This window comes from Crocodylus siamensis, chromosome 10 (assembly GCF_052110815.1).
Source record: "Crocodylus siamensis isolate JL-2025a chromosome 10, ASM5211081v1, whole genome shotgun sequence".
In the NCBI taxonomy this organism is placed as follows: Eukaryota; Metazoa; Chordata; order Crocodylia; family Crocodylidae; genus Crocodylus; species Crocodylus siamensis.
Genome location: NC_143404.1, coordinates 51,310,696 through 51,332,697, shown reverse-complemented (window position 1 = coordinate 51,332,697; position 22,002 = coordinate 51,310,696). Strand labels below are relative to the sequence as shown.

General features: G+C 45.9%; 2 protein-coding genes across 5 annotated transcripts in view; both read right to left on the bottom strand.

Moving 5' to 3' along the window:
• Positions 1–12,145, bottom strand: part of SGK2 (serum/glucocorticoid regulated kinase 2) — a 28,742-nt gene extending 16,597 nt beyond the window's left edge. The window contains exons 1-2 of one of the 2 annotated variants that reach the window (XM_090064360.1): positions 12,027–12,145; positions 6,137–6,322 (exon numbers count right to left, since the gene is read on the bottom strand). In XM_090064360.1, the coding sequence (XP_089920486.1) occupies positions 6,137–6,188 (52 nt within the window). In that variant the 5' untranslated portion in view covers positions 6,189–6,322; positions 12,027–12,145. The remainder of the gene's footprint in view (positions 1–6,136; positions 6,323–12,026) is intronic. The other variant, XM_090064361.1, reaches the window with a different exon arrangement.
• A 3,329-nt stretch (positions 12,146–15,474) lies between these two features.
• Positions 15,475–22,002, bottom strand: part of L3MBTL1 (L3MBTL histone methyl-lysine binding protein 1) — a 45,845-nt gene continuing 39,317 nt past the window's right edge. For all 3 annotated transcript variants that reach the window (XM_090064560.1, XM_090064562.1, XM_090064561.1), the window contains one exon: positions 15,475–21,382. In XM_090064560.1, coding sequence (XP_089920686.1) covers positions 21,248–21,382 — 135 coding nt within the window. In that variant the 3' untranslated portion in view covers positions 15,475–21,247. The remainder of the gene's footprint in view (positions 21,383–22,002) is intronic.

The following is a 22,002-nucleotide window of genomic DNA, read 5'->3' as shown; positions in this document are numbered from 1 at the left end:
TGTGCTTGCAAACTCATTGTAGAATCAGAACCCTGTTCCAGTAAATAAAGCCTGGAATAAAAGCAAACAAGCTATGAGCCAAGACAACCTTACTCTGTATCTGCGCACAAACTGGCACGCAAACACCACAGAAATCAATAAGTGGTTTGGATATTTCAGTCCAATTACTATGCAAACAAGTTCTGCAAAGCCAATTTATGAAGACAGCTCAGGCTTTTGAATATGGAGCTCTCCTAAAAAACTCACCAAGTCCCCTCTCGCTTGCCACTAATTTAATGCCGATATGCATGACTAATATAGAGGTTAGTCAAATTCCAGGCTCAGATCACAAACAAGGAAGCAGATGATCTTTGCTTTAGGCAGTATCACCAAAAGTACATCTACTCTGAAGTCACTGCAGCTCTAGAGATCTGCAAGCTGCAGTCACTGTGACACAGACAGAACGAGTCCCTGTGACACAGACTACCATTAAGCACAACCATGATCTACCTTTCTCTTAAGGGAAACACATGGCTGAATTAACAAGGGTTGGGTGAGCCAGGATGAAAAAGTATTGGCAGAGTATGACAGTGCTGTCAGAGGTAAACTTGCACAATACCTGCCCACTTTGTACCACACTCCCATAGTCCCTTGCTATGGTAAATGAGTCTATTCACCAAGTCGCTAGAGAGGAACGGAAGTGTTTCCACTACAGCCAGTACATCAGACTTGACCACTCAGGGGCAGAAGCCTCACCCCGGCACTGCAGAAACATAGTTTGGCATCCTTGCTGTACACATGGCACCTACCCCATGGCACCCAGTGTCCCTTCTCCCTAGCCAGTCCCTACACCCCACGTTCTTCAAAGTTCAGGCAGCTTCTAACCATCCTGGTTTATAGGACAGATAGCCACGAACACCTTCTGCTTGCCCTACAACCCAGAGATTTTCCAAAGCACACTTAAACACTAAAAATAGGTCATGAAGTTACATCTGAAACATTGATCAGAAAAACACAGAAAAAAGCTTCCATCACTCCTTTTGCTGGTGCAGCGGGGAGGCTCCAAGCATTGTGAAGTCTATGGAATGGATCAGACAAACAAATCCCAATGAGTTTTGTTACATAATGCCATCACTATGCAGCTGAAAAACTGCTACACCCACCCACCCCTGCCTTATTTCCCAGAGATTCACATTACACAGGAATAAGCAGAGTGGAGGCATCTCAGAGGTGGCAGATACCTGTTTTCACAGCAGCCTCGACACTCACAACTTGAAACAAGCAATCGCTGCCGCTAATTAAAGAACCCTGTAATACCCCTCAGTAACATACGTTTTGCTTGGAGCACAGCACAAGCAGCTCCTGCTTCTTTCTGCCGTTTCGCCACCCGTGACCCACATTCCCATCTCAGCCTAGTGTTATTTGCAACAGAAATACTGCTAATACGATTCATACCCCGCAGGAAGAGGCAACCTCAATGCCTCACGTGCAAGCCTCCCCACTCCCCTTCCTCGATGTCATTGCTTCCTTTCACCAGGTTCCAGCTAACCTAGACTGCAAACTTCTTGCAGTAGGGACCTTGCCCTCATCCTCTCTGGGAAGTGCTAATTACAGTGTAAGAAGACAAGAAGAACTGGGGTGTTTTTTCCATTTGGAGGGTAATTTGCATTTTGGAAGAAGCTGCCTGCTTCCAAGTCTGAGGTGTCAGAAGGGAGAATTAAATGCTGAAGTCCTTACAGCTGTGACTAACAAGAGGCAGGCATGATGAAGGCCTGAGAGCACAGAAGCTGAAATGCTAATCCACTGTGTTCCCTGCACCTAGGGACTGTAACACAGAGAACCATCCGACAGCTAAGAGTTAAATTTCAAGAGTCCTTTGCAGTTAAGAAAGAACAAGCAGTTCCTCACATTTGCTTTCACTTCCCAATCAAGGCTTTGCCTTTACCCTGCCACAAATCTAAGAGATACCGAGCTGGCTACACAAGGCTAGCGTTCAGTTATACTTTCACCTCTTCAGGGTTCATTGCAACTGCAGAACCCAGGGCCAGAGCCTTCAGGCAGGGAGACTAGCCCAGAAAAGTACTAGGAAAAGCTCCAGGATTTTTGTCCTTTTTTTAAAAGCTCTATTTAAATACCAGTATTTGCAATTTGCTTTGAACGGCACCCAGCCCCTCAGAGGGGAACAATAAAACAACACATGCAGACACACACGCATGAATTCCAAAACAAGAAGGAAACTTCCATAGGTACAGACTCTGCATACTGTAATCAAGGCAAGTTATTCCCACAAAAATCCACCTGCAGACAGGCATTTTAAAGCAGAAAGACAAAACAAATCACCCAGGCAGGCCAGAAAAATATTCAGGTATGTAAAGCCTCAAGCACTCAGTGATAAGCATGAGAACAGGTAACAATGCATCAACAGCAGGCACGTGCACGCACACACACATGCACGCCCTGTCAGCACTTCTGCCAGCATCCTGGAGTGAAAGAGGCAATCCATGACACCTTCACTCTCACCTTTACTATCCTCTCTGGAGCTTACATTACAATCAACTGCCCTTCCAGTCTAAACAGTTGAGCATATATGTCTTTTAAAGGCCTCAGAGAAACAACCTATGTTGCCTACCACAGTTAACCCTGCACATGGAAATTAATATACCCTCCTTTTCTCCCTTTGACTCTTAAACATCCTCCCTTCCTGCCACTGCTGCTGTTTCTGCTACAGCTGCACTGGGGTGGAAGCTAAAAATCCCCTCCAAAAGAAAGACAGACAGCAAGCTGCTCAACCCCTAATGTTAAGACATCTGCTGGTGAAAATGCAGTTTTAGAGGCCTGTATGGACAGGGAGGGTTTTTTTGGCTATTTGGCCAGCACAGATTAAATCCGAATCAGGTCTCTGAGTTGAGGTCAAGTGACCTCCCCTGCCCCCAGTCAGTCATAACTTTCCCCAAAAGTCCAATTTCAGGGGAGTTGAAACTATTCACTAAATGAAGTCAAATTCAGATAATAGATTTAACCAAACACAATGGGTAAAAATATCCAAAAAGGTAAATTGTTTCATTTCAACATTCTCGACATGCCTTGACTTTCCAATCTGACATTTTCATTTCATTTTTTTTTAAGTTAGTAAAAGAGTTAAACCACCTAACAATGAAACTAAACATTTTGGATCTACTAAAAATTAATACTGGGGTTCTTTTGTTAAGCCCTGCATAAGCCAGAGACTGGCTTATGGTAAGTTTACTGCAATTACTACTTTCTTTGCTTGCATATTAACAGACTGGTAGTCAGTAGTGCCAGCAGAGTCCTAGCACTGATTCTTCCTGTTCAGGCTGTGCTGTTATTACCTTTACTGAAAAGGGGAAGATTTCAATGTCAATCTGGCATTTTCCCCAGCAATAAATTCACCCACATGCTCATGAAGTAGAAAAACTGCTGTCAGAACAATGTGGTGAAGGAGTTAATGATGTAACAGAAAAGAAGCACTGGGAAACGGGGGAAAAAAAAGACTTTATCAAGGAGCTAACACCTTCTCCCACTTCATTAAAAATAAATAGTTCGACTTTGCTTCCTTTGTCACTTCCAATAGAATCCCTATACATTGCTGACAGGCAAAATGTCATCCTATAATAATGGGTTTGCATTGTTTTGAATGTAAAATGCTAAGTGAGTATTAGGAACATCATCAAAACAGGAAAACCACATCACTATGCTCCTATTCAATTAAATTAGGATTGTCCTTTATAAGACAGTGCTTGCAAGTAAGGAACGTTCATATCTGGAGGGCAGATGGCACAGGTGCCAACTTTTATTTTTTCCAGAGGTGCCCAGGATGATGGACATGTGGAAAGTTTTACACATTTCAGATGACAGCCCTCTTCCAAAGGGGGGCCAGGGCCCTCAGGCCCCAATGTATTCAGCGCCTCTGGTAGAAGGTCTTGTTGGGGTTGGACCTGGACATGGGCTAGACAGTTTTCATTGGGAGAAAAAAAAAAATTACAGTCACAGAGAAAGTCTTCAAAACATGCATAATTGATACTGTGTTCCTGACTGTGATGTGCCTGAAACAATATTTCTGGTGTATAAATTACCCCTTTCATTTCCGTGGGTGGTATGTCAGATGCTGATAAGCCTCTAAATGTCAAAGTTGTTGAAGAGACAAAGACCTTTACTGGGCCAACTGCAGAGTAGGAGCTTAAGTAAGCTGTTCCTGTTTAAGTTGATTCCTTTTGGAGTAGGTTAGGTAGAAAAGATGGTTTCTTTGTTTTTCTGACATACTTCTGATGCTTGTGTTGCATATTTGGAGTTGCATGTATTAGACTCTAGAGTCTAGCTGCTAGAGGGTAGAAGATGATGAGTTCCTAGGTGATGTTATGTTTATTGCATAGACTTAGGAAGAAGTTATTTTTGGGTTGTCTAGCTTCTTTTTTCATTAGGTTGTGGATTTTCTATTGTAAGCGGCAGATTTCAATATCCTCCATGTGCTGGAGTGACGCTGCAACTGTGATGATCTAGGAAACATTACTAAATCTTTTCCTGCTCATCACAGGATGGAGGAAAAAGAGAAGTATCAGACAGCTGGAAACTTCCTTTCCCATCAGGCCAAATTCTGAAGTTCTTACTTAGTGGGCATGTACATCAGATGTTTACTGTGGAGTTGCCTAATTAGCTCTGCAATAAAGTCTCAGAGTCTGCACATGCAGCCCTATTAGGGCCACAGTAAACTAATAAAAAAAAAAAGTATGTTAGTACTTGTCAACTCAAGTTATGTAGTGTGCTGCAACACACTTGTATATACTGATGGCGTAAGCTGGGGCGTGAGGGTGCTTCAGTGCAGTGGCTACCTCCTAGCTAGGAATTTTTTTTTAGTTTCTGCCTACATTCTTATGCAGCATCATTCATGTTTTCATCACAAAGCTGAATACTGAAAAAAAAAAGAACAAATACGTTCTGGCTTTCAGCAGCCAACAACCAAAATCTTTCACTTAAAAAAAAAAAAAAAAAGATTTTCTGCTTTTTTTTCCCAGCAAGCATCCTAATATTGTTAACAAAACAGATTTTTCACCAAAAATATTGCTTGTAGCAAAAATGTTTTTTCTGTCAAAAAATAGTTGAAGATAAAATGTTGAACCAGCTCTAATTAAAGTGCTTATGGTGTAAATATATACCATTATATACCTTTATTTGACAGCCAACATAATGTATACAGGAAACCTTCGCTATTTGTGGATTTGGCATTCGCAGTTTCAAATATTCATGAATGCTGAACCCACAAAACTTCACTTCAAATATGCTAAAACTGAGTACAGTAGTCTGTTAGTCCCCCTAAGGCCAGGTAGGCAAAACCACATGTACTCTGCCTACTCCCCCTGTCAGATATGAGAAACAAAAAGGATCAGATGACAAGAAAAAAGGATTTAGATTAAGGCCTGTGGCCAGTGACTCCCAGGCTTTCCTAGACCTCCACCCCAGATTTCTTGCTGCTTTCTTTCTAACGCATGGAGACAGAAGAGGCAGGCATTACCAGCCCACTGGCACTGGGTTTCAGGGCCACAGCCTCAAAGATCCCGGAGAGCCTCTCCATGTGCCAGGCCTCTGACACCCCTTGTCAGGGTCGCGGCCTCAAAGAGCAGCAGGTCTTAGATGAGGTCTGTTGGCAGCACGCAACACACAGAATATAGCTAGGGCTTTATACTACCACCCCCATACCGTGCAGATCAGTCTTGCCTGCCATACAGCAGAGTAATTCCCGTCCAGACTCATTGGTAAAGCAACTGTATGGTCCCCCTTCTAGTACCAATTACATCAGGCCATGGCAATCCTGCAGGGTGGACTTAAGCACCAGCTAGACATGGTACCTGCCATGGAGAAGCTAGGGGCTTCCTTTGGTGTTGGTGGGCTTTCAGTCATACCTCTTGGCAGGGGGGGAGGGGGAATTGGGTCGTGACCTCCTGAGGCCCTTCAAAGCAACTCAAACTGCCCCAGTTCTCCCTTCTGCTACCTGCTTTCCAGACACAATGCTGAAGTAGCAGGCAACTGACAGCCTGATTTCCCCTTCTACTCCCACTGTCTCACCCTGCAGCTTGCCAGTTAGGTGTGGAAGATAGCTCAGTCCTAGAGAGTACTGACAACGTGTATTGGTTAAGTGTATTACCCTTTGTCTTCCCCAGCGCTGTGGAAGGGGTCTCTAGCTGGGGTGTGTACATACAGTCAGCCTGGATATATACACGCTGCCTGAGGAACTCTGCAGGGAATCCAGTGGTCGGCACCAGGCTCTTTTTCCTCGAGGACCAGGAGGCAGATGTGGAGGCAAGCTGATGCTATGCAGTATCCTGTCCTTCTGCAAAGGACACAGGTAGGAAGAAAAAGCAAAACATTATGAGTAGTCATGGACTGGAGTCTAGCAGAGTGGGTACCCAAAGGAGCATTAGCACTCTCTCAACATTAACTCTGGTCCTGGGAACATCAAGAGACTCTCCTCTTTAAAAGATTTCAATGTCTTGGACCAGGGCTAGATTCTGGGGAGACTGTGGCCTAATGAATATGGGCCTGAGACTCAAGAGATCCACATTCTGCTTCTGCCTCTGCCACTGTTTTCCTGGATGATCATGGGCAAGTCACTTCCTGTGCCCCTGTTTCTTTATCTATAAAAAAGGACATAATTATACTGACCTGCTTTGTAAAGCGCTTTGAGATCTGCACAGCACAGAGTCTACATGCTGCACTAAATGCTACTTTAGAGTAGGGTGATGTTATTCTGATATTTATTTGACTTCTACACAATGTATCAACTTAGACTAAGTTTTTACCTTCATAAAGAAAGGAATTTGCTTCTATCTGATAAAGACTCTGCTATTTAATTCATTAATAGGCCAAATCCAAACTTGGCGCAGCTGCATAGACCTCAAAAGGACTAAGCTAAGGATCAAGCCCATTGGAATGAAACATGCTCTGTAAGTGCAGTGTGAGATTAGTTCAGTTATTACAATTTGTTTGTACTGGTTTATGGTATGGACAAGTTCCCAGCTGTGGTTTCAATAGCTGAGCAGAGTAGCACCCAAGTCACTGAGGCGACAGAACTAATAGTAAGAGATGAGAGGCACCCAGCTACAGAGGACTTCATCCTGGGAGCCCCCCAGGGTGAACAGGCTGCAAAGGTGTCTTTGCAACCTATCTCTGGATGGGACAGACAGGGAAAGAAAGAAGACAGTTTGTATCCAGCCCAGTTGCTGGCTTTGTCCACAAGTTCACATACGGCACAGTATGTTAGGGGAGGAAGTTAGCAGGGGCCAAATTGCACTGTGCTCCCCACAGTCATGCCTGGGTTGAAAGGCTGAGAACAGCCTCCCAAATGTCAGAGTGGCTGAGATCATCTGCCACCAAAACAGCCTGGAGCAGCAAGTGGCCAAAGGACCCCCAGAGAGCCTGTCCCCACTTCCTGGCATCCCAGGCTGAGCACCATGCTGTACCTGGAACTGAAGGGCTGCCTGCTGCGTCTAGATGTGCAAGGGTGCTTTCGGGATTATCTTCAGCCTGCACAGTTCAGAGGCAATAACCAGTGTCTGAATACACTGCCTACCTGAGAGCTGGCTTCAGCTCTTTATGCCTCTTTGCGTTAGGTAGGGCTGTGAGGCAGACATAGACCCATGCTCCCAGAAACCCACCCAGTGCAGACCCAGCTACTTTCACAGACCCCCTCAGTGCAAGGGAAATTCAACTTCAGTGGGAATTATCTCCATTTACACCAGGAATGACTTTGGCCCTTGAACTCCCATTACTCAGCCAAGCATCAGGAAGGTTCACATGGCAATGAAGTGTTTAACCAACAGGGACAAGCTATAAAATCATCCCTGCACGTCTAATCAGTCTTGCTGAGAAACAGGGTTGTTTGTGCCAGGTCTGCAGTGGTGGGAACCCAGGGGGAAAGGGAATAAGCTATACCTTCTTCCCTCTTTGATAGTGGCTTAATAAGCAGAAGAGGAACTAGGGTCTTTAATTGTTAAACAATTCTTGTCATGAAATATTGAGCAGCTGACTTCTTCTGATGCTAAGGCAAGCTCAGATGAAAACTGCTGTATGGCTTATGACCATGGACTCCCACTGTGTCAGCGTTACAGGGTTATGGCTACTACTGGCACTCAACACCTTGTACAGTGGCACATGACTCCTACTAAAAGGATTGCACTCATGTCTCTGACAGCACAATCCATAACAGATTTTAAGGCCCTTGCCTTGCCCTCATTAGCAAAAGAACTGCATGTCATCAGAGACCCCTGGGGACTGTGTGCATGTCAGTGAGCTACAAACCCTGCATGCATGCCAGCGGTTGTTCAGCTCAACAAACAAGTCTTTGATCACTTCTTATTTAGTCATAACATGGGGTAAGCATTTTACCAAATCCCAATTAAGTGCCAGTTGAACCTGAATGACTTTGCTGCTCCTTCTTTGAGCCCATTTTCTCTTTATGTGGTATAAAATTGAGACACCTGCTGAAATGATTAGCTCTGCCCATCAGGTACATGAGGCAGCTGTGAGGAGGTTAACTTGTTAAGCTTTGACACCTGGAGGTTTGTCTACACTGGAAAGGGATGTTGAGAAAGATGCACTGGTCCGATTATCCTGGTATATGTCCCTAGTGGAGAGGTAGCTTATAATCACAAAATTGTCTTAAACCATTCCCCTGATGAAAGTAACTTATCTGGCAGAACCGCATTGACATGGGCTTCTCTGCGCATAGCTGTGTTCATCAGGGGCTGACACTTGTGATTCTTTTTTCCCCTGAATGGATGTAGCTCTGCCAGCAGAACTTGTAAGTAGGGACCAGCCTCCCCCCACCTCAAATGGTTAACAGTTGTATGCCACCTTTTTTTCACCCCTCCCATGCCACATATCCCCTGCTCACAGGTGACAGGCTGTATCAGATCTCTGTGGCCAGGAAGTACATGCTGTAGTCTCACTGGCATTTGGCCACAGTCCACTGACTGTTCAGATGCCTGTAGTCCTGTGGGAGGCTATATAAAATAGATTACAGCCTTTAGAAACTGGCCATGCTAGGAAACATTTTCTTTTTGCCTTTAAGGGAGGAAGCTCCCTATTTTTCCAAACTCAGTACGCAAAGGAACATTATTACGTTGAAAATGGGTGTGGGATGTCTGCTGTGGAAAGGTTCAGCTACACCCAGATCTCACCTGCACCCGGACAGCCTTTGCTTTACCTTCTGCACTCATCATTTCCCCAGAGCAAGACATTTTGCAGGACACAGCCCAGCCCCTGCACATGTCCCACATGCCTTCAAAACGTTGTGCATGCTCCTTAATAGGCTGTTTCAGAGAAAAGTGACATGCTGTTGTCATCCATTCATATGACAATAGCCATCACCATCAGAACAGACTGTACAGCCCCAAATAATTGAAATCTTCAGGTCCAACCAAGAATAAAATACTAATTTCCTTAAAGAGTACATAAGAAATTACCTTCTACCAGTGGTGAAAGGTGACCTTAATACCCTGCTGGAATGTACTCTGATCCTATGTGATAAGAGCTTGTTTGGAGGTAATTCTTTTTCTTTCTTTTAAACATTTGTGTTTGAGCTTTTTAGGATTTTTTTTTTGCTTTCTTCTGTGTATGCAAGAAAGACTACAAGAAAGCCATCAGCTGTATCATGTTAGGTGTCCTTTACTTGCTGAATAACTCTTTGGAGGGGAGGGAAGCGGGTCTCACATGAATAGTGGGAGGTTCCTTGCATGTTAATTAAGAGTAACTGGCCTTGGAGATGGATAGTGCATTGAAATAGGACACACGTTTCCTGAGTTCCATTCCTGGCCTGCTCCTGGCTGACCCTGGACAAGTCTTGCCTGTTCCTCAGTATCCTCAACTATTATCATTACTGGGCTTAAAGATCCTGACCTCCTCTGGAAACAGATCAAGATCTACAAGGGAAAAGCACCATATTAAGGACACGGCATTTTAATTGTGCTAAACAAAGACTTTCTTTTTTCCCCCCAACTGATTAGTACATGTTGGCTGAGTCCTGATGAAAGCAGACAAACAGCAGTTGTAATTTTCCTTTTTTTCAATGGGATTTCAGGATTGATAAGGTCTGAAATGTTAATATAAGACATTTTTAAAAAGAGAGGAAGAGGGTTTTATTTCCTACTCTCTCCCTTAAAACCTCCAACTTTCTGGTCTTTGTTATTCAGCATATACATGTGGAAAATAGGAGCAACAAGCTCTGCATTTTTTCCACAACCTGGGTCACCTCTGAGTAATCTATAACTCAAAACATACCAGTTAAGTCAAAATAACAGAGGCGAGGATATGGAACAGATTTTTCAGAATCACTCAGAGCCAGATTGCTAAGTGCTTAACATGCAGAGTAGACAACATATTTCTTCAGGTGCTCAATAGCCAGCGGCATATACTGTTACACTTCACAACCAAATTTTCCAAAGACTTGTGCACGCAACTTGCTGGACTCCTAGAAGTCTGCCCCGCCCCCACCCCCAGGTGAGTGCTGAGTTCTTTGGAAAATCCCAGGTTTCAGACCCACTATCTTCTTTTCTCATAAATAGAGGCCATGGTCATTCACCTCCCCTCATTGCACTGGTCCCAGCTCTTCTGGCAAAAGAGAAGATGTAAGTCTGCCTCTAATTCTAAAAGCTAGGCATGCATAGTTTGTCCACCTTCCCAGATGCATTATTTTGGTGCAGTTGCTCTGGATCTATCAGTCAGTCCTGGTTCACTTGAGTCTATAAGGTTCATCAGAGTAGTAGCAGTGAAGTGAACCAGCTTCCACTGCCGAGAACAGAGAAGGGAGGGACACGGCTAGCATCTTCAGGTACGCAACTGCAACTGGGTCAAGTAGGGAGGCAGCCTTCAGCACAAGCCCAGAGCAAGGCTCAAAATCATACGTCAGCAAGACACCTTAGCAATTATCTAGCCATCTTCCTCTGGGCTGAGGGATAATTAACTGTATAGTTACAGGGCACTATAAGGACCAGCACTGGGCTGGCCAGTTCTGGTAGGGCTTAGCCACATTTAAGAGGTTGCCACAAGTCATTATCCGATGTGCAGAGGAAGCCCCCTTTGGGGTTAAAAAGCATTCTAACTACGTGCTGTCCTGCTCTTCCCTCCTGAGGTATTAGTAGACTACCCATCAGCCATATTAAAAACACTGGTCCCGTAGTCCCCACAAGTCTGATGTTGGACTTACTTGTCACACCACTATTAGAATAAGGCTGTCCATGCCCAGTCTTGTTAAAATGGGGGGCTACCCAAGGATGATGGGTGTTGAACCCTGGTGAGCTGCAAGCACCATCAGAGCAACCAGTTCAAAACCAGCTCCAGAGCTGCTGAAGGGGGACAAACATTAAATGCCAGCTGAAAATCCTCATGCAGACACAACTTGAATTGTTATGGCTTCAGGATTTTCTCTCAGCTTCAGTTGATTTGGATTGACTTGGGGCTTCAGCTTTGTATCTAACAGTCTCTGCCCTTTCTGTTTTTAATAGGAAACTGCATGTATAATATAAAGTGCTTATGGCTGCTCTTTATTAAACTAGATACCTGAAAAATCAGTTCTGAGGGATGAACAATTAACAAAGATGACATCTGGATACGTTAAGAGCATCCTATATTCTGAGCACACGTGAATCCCTGGCTGAAACCTTCTAGGTTGTGGGTACAAGACAGATACGTACGTAGAGAGATAGCATTCTCTCAAGCTGAAACAAAATCTCTCATCCCCCCAAATATGATAAGAGGATCCAAAGCTTTTCCCTCCTGTGTCTACTGCCAGCCAGAGTCTGATTCATGGAGTGCGATCATTTGTGAGAGAGGAACACCTACGGGTCCTGAAATCAACTTCTCCTGCTTGTCAGTACCGTTCCCTCTCAGACCTCCGTGCCCAAACAACAGCCGTACCGAAAGTCAATCCCGCTCCATACCCTGTGGTCAAGGCTTTTGCTTGCTCTAAACTTATGCCTTGCATACTCCAAAGTGAGGGAAAGTCAAATAACAGATGAGAAGGCAAATCAAAGCTTTACCTGGAGAGAGCGGAGGAAGTCAAACGGGCAGAGCTGGGACACTGGGAGCTGGAGAAGGCAGAGCTAGCTAACTAGCAGGAGTTGCACAAGGGTGGTATTCACCTCTCTCTCTCCCTCTGTTGTTTTTGTTTGGGTGAATTAGCCTGAAGGTCAAAGGAATATTCTTAAGGAGTGGCTTATGCCAGGAAGTAAATTATTACCCTGCCATTGCTCTCAGCTGTGGGGACCCAGGGCAAATGTGGGGCTAAGTGGAGGGAGGGCAAATGTCCTCCAGCAGGATTAGAGGGCAGCTCGCCATGGAGAGAAGTGGAAAGGGTTAGAACAAAGTGCTCTCTTTTCTGGAAGCAAGTCACATGCTGGGTCCTAGCTGAGGTAATTAGGCATGTGTCACCTGCTAAATGCCACAAGATGCTGGAAACTGTTAGAAGCCCTGAACTGGGACACAGTTGACCTGCTAGCATCCGGAGCATGGGAACTGGGTAAGGTGAGTGGCAGTTCTCCCAGCAAATCCTGTTTTCCTTCAGGGTTCCCCGATAGTATTTTAATGTGTAGCCTGTTACTAACTGCTGCAGCCTTGTATGTAAGAAATCCTGAGAAGTGGTACGTGGACATCTAAGACCCTCAGAGCAGTGTCTCTAGGAAAGGGCCTCCTTAGTTCTCACGTGACAAGCAGGCTTAGGCATGGTCTGCAGGTAGAATGGAGATCCACGAACATTTAGACACTCAGGTTTTGCTCGCGTGACACAGCCTTACAACTGTACTTTTGCCCAGCAAAGAACTAGGTTCCAACTGAACTGAGCGGGATGTGCTAAAAACCAGTGAACATCTACTTGAATGGCAGCATGAGCCAGTGGCCAAGCTTCTGGACAGCGAGGAGATGTAAGTTGTATTCCACTCTCTTCCACCAATTTGCTATGTGATCTTGGACAAGTTTCTCTTTCAACCCTATTTACAGCAACTCTGCTTAACTTCTTATGAAGAAAGCCTCTGCTTGCTTTGTGCAACTCTCCCAAGTGTGTACTTCATTACCAAAGCTGTATTTTGTAACCAATGGGGATCGAGTGAGTGAAATTTTCTCCTCATTCCCTCCTCCCATTTCCTTGTTTTAGCAGACACAGGCAGAAGCTGTTTCTGGCAGTTTCTAGGAGCCAAGAATAACTGCCCTGAAGAGGTGGAAAGTTTTTACAACAAAAAACGTGAACAGGCTCCATCACAACTCACACACTGACATGCGACTTAACAAAGCAGGCGGGCAATTGATGGGAGTATCCTCAGTTACTAAAAGAGTAGTCACAAGAACCACCAAAGAATGAATGTTCAGTGAGATTTCCCCTGGAATGAAGAGAGATTCCTACTGGACACAAAAAGCCCTTTTACCTCCAAGCAGCGGGGTAGTTGAATCCAGTGTCCAGCAGCATTAGAAGTACAACGCCCGGGCATGGCGCATACAGCATGGAGAAAATGCACTAGAATAAGGTATGTGCTTAGGTTTGCAGAGAGAAAAGCCTACGTGCTCCCTGCTCTGAAGAAGTTTGGATCCAAGCCTGAACTTTCTACCTAGCCTTGTATAATGGGATAAATGAAAATGCTGGAACCAAATCTTAACCTCCGGGGTAGGCAGACTTTACAGCTTGGGTTCACAAAGGAAATCAAGATTTTATCTTTGTTATGCAGATCTTGTGTTCCCCACCGCTGCAGAGCAGGCGTTCCTGTCTGGTGAGAACGTCAACTGCCTGGGACTTGGACTGGCTGAATCAGTGACTACCTGTGCCCTAAAGGGCCTATTTGACCTTGCACAGGTATTTCTCCCAGCTGCTTCGAACACAGCAGCAGAGGCTGGTATTAGAAGTAGATCGTATCGTATCTGACAGGTCAGCATTTGTCTACAAGTCTTTCGTGCCCCACACCCGGGTGGTAAGCAGCTGGTAAGAATCAGGGTATCGTGCTTTTGGGTGAACAGAATTTTCCAGTGTCCAGTGTCCTGTTGAGGCCCATACACATACACCAGAAACATCCTCTCTCCTCCTTACTGAGCTGCTGAGGCACCACAACTCTCCTCCAAATAGGAGATGCTTCCAGTAGGACAAGGAGGCTGGAAAGGGCCGCAAAGTCCTAGGTTGCAGCAGAGTGGACAGGAGGAAAGGCAAGGTTGAGAGCAAGGTTTCTGAAGAGTGCTGGACTTTGCAGCCTCTCTAGGCTAGTCTCTCTTATCTGAAGCCTGTTTATAGTTCAGCCAGCTGCAGCATTATGGCAACTGTGAGATGTCCCAGGCCACAAAGCTGAAGTGAGGCAGGGATGGCTGAATATCAAGGAGCTGTAGGTTTTTTTTCTTCCTCTGAATCTAAGGAGCCATGGCTGCTGGAGACGCAGGGGAAGAAAGCCAGATGGGGAAATCTCCCTTAAACTCTGCTTTTGCTCCTCTCCCTCTCTTGCCGGGGTACCATCTCCCAGGCTACTCTTGGCTTGGAGCACGTTTTTTGCCACTGCCCAGGAATCAGCTGCTCACTTTTCAGCCACATGCCAAGTTAATGGGGCTAGGGAAACCCATGCTGAAGGTGTAGACAGGTAAACGCCCTTTAAGATGGTGAAACCAGTTCACTTCTAGCTCCACACCCTTAGTGTGCAAGCTAGGGACTGCAGCTCAGGCCCAAGAGATAGGTGTTCCCAGGTTGGGGGTGTGGCCCAGGCAGCTACCAGTGACAGCTAAGCAGACTTTGGCAGGAGCCAGAGGCAGAAAGGAAGACGTGCAGGGACTGAGAATGATTTCCAGAGCACTGAGGCAGGAAGGGATACAGAGAATTGGGTTGAGTGCTGAGAGGACTATCGCCTGTTGAGCTACCCTCGTAGATGTTAAGGCTCTGGACCCTACTTCAGCCCCATCCAAAATAAGAGGAATTGTGATGCTGCCCCCACCAATAGAACATGAGATTTACTGTACTGCAACAAGTAGCAAGCACTAAGAGATGGACAGGTTTCATGAAGACATTTATCAGCCACCTCCTTGCAACCCATATCTGTACATCCCTACAATGGGAACCTGCCACAGCAGGTAACATTGAAGTCTCTGCACCAAGAGGAGCCTCATTCTGCTCTATGACAGCAACGTAATGCCAGTCATTTCAGTGGTAGAACTGAGACCAACCTCTGATCCTGAACTTCATCTACCACTCTCCTTTGGTGCTATGTACTCAGCTACACTCAGGCTAGTTTTAATTAGTGCCTGGTATGGTGTCTTCTTCTGTGCCTTATACAGCAACTTACACAGCAAATGGCAGTGGGGACCCAGTGGACAAATTACTATCCCTAGAGTCAGAAAACCTGGCGTGCATTCCTTTGCCTCACTATCTGTATATGCAAAATGAATTAATACTCACATTTCTTTGCAGGGCACTTGGAGAGGTCTGCTTGAAGGACAGCAGCTTAATGACCAGACACCAGCATTTTATAATTCCATTGTTCACATTTATTTATTATTTTAAAACACTGACAAAACCACATCACATCTGGAGTTGTTTTTTTTTAAAACCTCTGTATACTCAGGACACAAAGTTCCAGAATAGCTGCACTGCCTACGACGATCGTATCTTCGTCATGAAAACACAAAAAGAGGTGCAAATATTAAAAAACCCCCAAAATAGAAACTAAATGAGTGCAAAATGAATGAAAGTGCAAAAAAGTTTTGTTTTCATCAACACACTCCTTCCAAAAACCAATCCTCCTTCCCCCCACCCCCTCCCACTCCCCCTGAAACAGCAGCAAACTCCAAGCCCCAAAATAAAAGACACAAGGGCAGGATCAGGCACAGCTGAGCTGCAGCCTTCAACTAATTCCCTTTCCTTAGCACTGACAGATAAACCATCAGACCAAGAGACTGGGAAGTGAGGAGGAAGAGAAGAAAAGCCAGCCAAGGTGCAGCTTTAAAAGGCTCCCTCCTCTTTTTGATCTCCTCCATTGCACTCATGCCCAAAGATTCTCCTTGGCAGATGGAGGCTCTTCCAACCTCCTAGACAATTTGGATTTCCTTTCTTTTAAAAAAGTGCTTGCAATTGGTGCAGAAATCACTTGGCTCTCAACCAAAGTGCAGCAAGAGAGAGAGGACAACCCTGTATATTCCCCTGTGAGTCTCCAAGCTAGCTATTCACCACACGTTTACCAAGAGGCTGTCTCATCGTCTCTCCCCAGCAGATGCAGTTTCATCACTCACACAAACCCACCATCTTCATTAATGGAGATGCCTCTGCTTTTGAGGATACTTCTGTATATAAAGGGCTACCATGATCCAATCCCTACTGAAGGGAATGGAAAAACTTCAGCAGGCTTTGCATCAGGCTGTATGTGCAATGATGTGCCTGCTGCTGTCTCCACGTAGGCAGAGGGAAAAGCCAAAGGCTCCGCAATAGGCAGGCTCTTACTGAAGAGAGCACCAGGGCTTCCTGCTTTTGCCTCCCATGGAATGAAGGGGAGACATCTACTGCTCCCTGTGCCGTTCCCTGATGATGAGGGGAGAGAATATGTGGAAGAATGGAGATGTGGGAAACAAAAAAAGAGAAGAGATGGGAGGATCTTATAAGCTGGCTCTGCTGACGGCATTTACCCAGCACACAGTCTGGACCAGCAACTAAGAAACGTAGCTCATCTCTCACCTGGGAGCTCCAGGAATGAGTCATTCACTGGACTTCTTTGTACCTGGTGAAAGAATAAAAACACTGGGGGCTATGCAGTCCAACAGCCTCCCAGGCCTGGCCACTGGGATGCATGGGGATTCAGGAGCCCCCTGCCATGCTGGCCAAGCTGGCACACACAACAGCAGCCCTATTGAGACAGCACGTGTCACAGCTAGTCAGCTGCCACCAGCACCCGATTATACCCTAGCTCAGGGTTTCAACATAGAAGGGGAAGTTGCTGTAGTCGCTGGGGTGAATGACTGGCTGATCGTCTCACTTTCCCCAGAAGGTCCCCAAGCCTCCACTGCCACTAAGATCCCAAGTCCTACAAACACCTCGCAGCTTTTCAGGATGGGCAGAAATAAGCAGGGGAGAGCAGTGAGGGGCTTTACATTCGAAAGCACTTTGGGCTTAAAATCTTTAAACAAGTGAGACATTTTAGCATCCTGCAAAAGGAGCCCTTGTGAATATAAGGCCAAACTAATTCCTGGTGCAGTGCTGTTAACTTTTTGGAATTATACCCATACCTATGGTGTTCCACCAAAGATGAGTTTCCACATTAAGGACTGAGCATTTAATTAGGTGCTTTTGCTAGTAGAGAGAAAATGCTACATTTCCATGGGAAGCCTACCATGAATTTCACCCCAACATGACAGTGGACTTTGGAGGTCATGTTATCATAAAACATGTTGCTGGTGTATGTGGTACAAGCTCTCATCCCTATCCTGTGATCAGGGGCAGGAGAATGGGAAAGATCGACTCCCTTGAAGTGCCAACCTTGGGAATGCAAATGTTCCTAATGAGACACCATGTTGATCTGGGACTGGGGCTGTGCTACTGACTCAACCCCCTTCAGACTGGTCTCCCAAGGAAGGTTTTACAAGGCTGGTGTGTAAAGGCAATTGGCTGCTCAGCCTCATGTTCCCCATGCTAATCTTTTCTTAGCCAATCACAAGAGACAGGAACATCAATGATTCAAATGTTGCCACAAGGAGTGTGTCACATAGCTTTGAGGACAACAATTTGACCCACCTGGAATCTATTCTCATGAGTGGTCCTCAGTGCTCCTTGAGCTGGTGGGGTTGGGGGAGGGTCTCATTGGTTCAGACAGGTGGAGCTCTTGGCACCACTGGCACTGATGCACTGCAGGAAGGGAAGAACTTATGGGGATGACTTCACAATACTGAATATTCTACCTGTTCTCATCCTTCCCCTGCTGAATGGTGGCATGAGGGAGGGCTCTCCTGCTCACCCATCTGATTGCTGCCCTATGGCCAGTTACTATGACCTTAGGAACAATACCCCAAAAAAATGTTGTGCACACTATGGATGGAGGAGATGATGTTGCTATCTCACACACATGCATGCACGCACACACACACACACACACAGAGGTGTGCACATTTTTGCACACATGCCCACAATGCTTTGGGTTTAGTTTGCTTTTTGTTTTTTTTAAAGGAAAAGATAAGCTTACAAAGCTTTAACAGTAAATAGCCCTTGACCATCTACAGAACCTCTAATTCTCTCATCCAAACCAATTTAAAAGCTTCAGACCTTAAAGAACAGGAAAGAATTAGCCCAAGAGTCGAATGAACTCATGCCTGAGATAGCGAGTGGGAGATGAGAATGCTGTCATTAGCACAAACACACGCGCACACGCACACGACATCTCACTTCACGTTTCCAGTGAGGCTCATCCTCCTGGAAAACTTTCCCTTCCGGGAATTTCAGACCTAACAGTCCCCCTGGAGGACCAAGACTGCACCCAGACTCCATGACTGGTGGGTGCACAGTTTGGTTCATGTCCAGTATTATGCTGCAGTGGGGGGAGGGCACCACTCAAGGAAAATAGCACCCCATCGCAACCTGGGCAAGGTTTACTGCCAGAGCCCATAGATGGCCGACTCCAGCAGTCTTAGCAGAGAGCATACCCACCAAGAAATGGTTTCACATGAGCCCAGGAATCCAACTGCAAGGTGGATACGGTATCAGAGAACAGCTTGCTCAGCATTTCAGCACCAGAACAGCAGGCTTAATCCTGCTGCTTACATAGATGCACATGTGGTGTTTCTAGCTCCTGGTCTCCTTAGTCCGGGCTCTAACTACACCCCAGCATCTCCCCTTCCTGGAACAGCCCCACAGGGAACCAGCCGTCCTATCCTTTGTTCTAGTTTCAAATGCAGAGCCTAAGTCAGACAGCTGACACTCCAGTGCCATGTCCAGAGCACCTCTCTGGCATCCTCCCAGCACAACAGGGACTGGTTCTCCTTTCACAGGAAAAGGAATGTATTCACAAGGCAGGCTGAGGTGGAACTGATGAAAACAGGAGTCTCTTCCTGTCATTATCCTCCTATAAACCCAGTGACTGAGTCCTGTGCAGGAATACAAAGAGCTGACCAGAAGACTCACAGTTATGAAGGATCATATTTGGAAATATCAAAAAGTAGTTCACAAGGAAAGTCCCACAGCTGAAAGGGCCAAGCAAGCATCCCCCGGCCTCTCTTTTCCTTCCTTTCCTCCTATACAACAGCAGGCCAGGAGGCAGGCTCCTCTTTGGCTAAGGAGATTGATTTGGCACCATTCGCTGCAGATCAGATTGCATGCATGGAAGGATGGGTCCAGAGTCCAAATCTTCTCTCCGTCCATCTCGCTCCTCCCCACAAATGAACTCACTGCAGTGTATGGACTAATGAAAATTAAAGGGCAGGGGAGCACAACCACTAAACCAGACCCAACCTCTTACAAAGAAAACCCAGAAATCGTTTTAAATCTCTCATGAATAACAAGTAGCAAACATTCCAATGGCAGGTCAAATGTGACCCTTAACAGTCAATAATAGAGAGAAAATGCTACATTTCCATGGGAAGCCTACCATGAATTTCACCCCAACATGACAGTGGATTTTGGAGGTCATGTTATCATAAGACATGTTGCTGGTGTATGTGGTACGAGCTTTCATCCCTGTCCTCAAGTGATCGGGGACAGGAGAATGGGAAAGATCAACTCTCTTGAAGTGCCAACCTTGGGAATGCAAATGTTCCTAATGAGACAGCATGTTGCTCTGGGACTGGGGCTGTGCTACTGACTCAACCCTCTTCAGACTTGTCTCCAAGGAAAATTTTACAAGGCTGATGTGTAACAGCAATTGGCTGCTCAGCCTCATGCTCCCCATGCTAATCTTCTCTTAGCCAATCACGAGAGACAGGAACATCAATAATTCAAAAATGTGTTTTGCAAATGTTGCCGGGGTGGGGGGGAGGTGTCACATAGCTTTGTGGACAACAATTTGACCCACCTGGAATCTATTTTACTTGGATGGGGAAGGGTCAGGGAAATAAAATGTCACTAGTGAGAGAAATAGGTTTAAAAGTATGTGTGCAACTGGATGGAAAGAGCTTCTCTGAGAGTCTGCAAAGTATTTTCTTACGTTGTACATCATCACTCCCAACCAACAGAGAGGGTATGAATCAGCTGATGTTGTATCCCCAGAGCTGCACTGATCTGGTCAGTACACTTAGCTTTTACTTGGACTATAAGCACTCTGAGGCATAGGTCATCTTCCTGGTCGATGTTTGTACAGCACCTGGTACCTGAGATCTGGCTTGGGACTGGGGAATCCTGGCTGCTACTGAAACATAAACAGTAAATGCTGAAAATAAAACTGACCACAATAGCAAAGAGAAAAGCAGGTTGGGCAGTAATAGTGGGAATATAAGAGGAATTAAGAAGAAAAAGCAAATTGTCATCAGGATGGAGGTGAAACAGAATCAGGGGCAAAGCAAGGTTAGTGTCTAGCTTTGACAGGAGAATCACAAAAAAACAGGAGAGAAAAAAACCCCAAAATGCAACAGTGAAAAGCTATTTGGGAAGTTTCCTAAAAAATAACGCTAATACCTGACCCCATACACCAACACACACTGTTAAAATGAATAAGAAAACACAACTCATCTCTTTCAGTGTGAGTGAGTGTGTGTGTGTGTGTGTGTGTGTGTGTGTGTGTGTGTGTGTGTGCGCGTGTGCATGCATGTGCAGGAGCACCTAGGAAGATAGTTGTGTGAAGACTGAGAGTCTGCAGTGACAACTGATTTCTGATCTTGACTGCTTGAGCAGCAAGCCTACCCCAGCCCTCCCAACCACACCTTCTCATTAATTCCTCTAAGTACATGCATGTGTGTACAATCTCACACATGCACACACACATACACACACACTCAAAAAAGTCATCCAAAGACCAGGGTCAGTCAGCAGGGTGACGTATGCAGAACGGTAATCCACTCTGAAAGACGCATTCTGTTTTTTAAGAGGGTCAGGAGAAAAGAGCTCTGGGTCTGCACTTGGACCCAGCATACAACTGGTGCTCCCCTACAAGGCAGGGGAGCAGGACAATGCAGAGAGGAAGATGGAGCAGGATGGATTTGCTGCAAGAAGAGAGACGATGAATCAGAGGGAAAGAGGGAGCAGGATTTTCCAGCCGCTGCAGCCGGGATGGTCTCTGCTCCAGTGGGATGGTTTGGCAGCTCCAGTGCTGAGGGTCCTGGCACTGCTGGGGCACGGTCACTTTAAGGTGTCATCGGCATTTTTGAACATGAGGATGGCGTTGTAAATCTTGAGCGCTGGGCCCAGCTTGACACTCATGATTTTGACAATATCGGCTTGTGTCAGCAGCAAGAACGCTTCCCCGTCGATCATCTACAGGAGAAAGGAAGTGGGGATGGGGGGGGATGTGTGTGGGGGGGAGGTCCAGCAGGTTCATCATGCTCATGGGAGGCCTATGCTGGGAGCTGCCCATTCCAGTACCACAGAGCTATGACAGCACCCAGGAGTGTACATTTAAACAAGAAGGAAGTCCTCCCTTCCAGTGGCAGGCACAGACATGTGGGCATACCAAGGAAGGTGGCTCTCAGGCTATAAGCCCAAAATACAGCTAGCATACCTCCTTCTCAGTGCACGTGTCTGCCTGCTCCTAGACCTTCTCCCCCTCTAGACTTTGGCTGGTAAACAGCTTGTAAAGTATCTCTCATTGCCCATTTGCAACTCCAGTGTGAAGGCAGGTAAAAAACACAGGCCATTTACTAGACAGCCTTTCAGCACCTTGTTCCCCTCCAGTCAGCCTCCCTCTGGCAGCTCTGCTCCAGTGTGAGAGCAGGGCTCTGCAGTGACTGTCTCTAGCAGCTGAAATGCACTCCGAGGATGGACCAAAGTTCTTTTGATCACTGTGCTGCAAAAAGAGCCCAACACCTGGCACTCAGTCTGAGCACTGGTGTATAATACCCCAGAACAGAGGTCCAGAAGTGGAGTGCAGGCTCTAA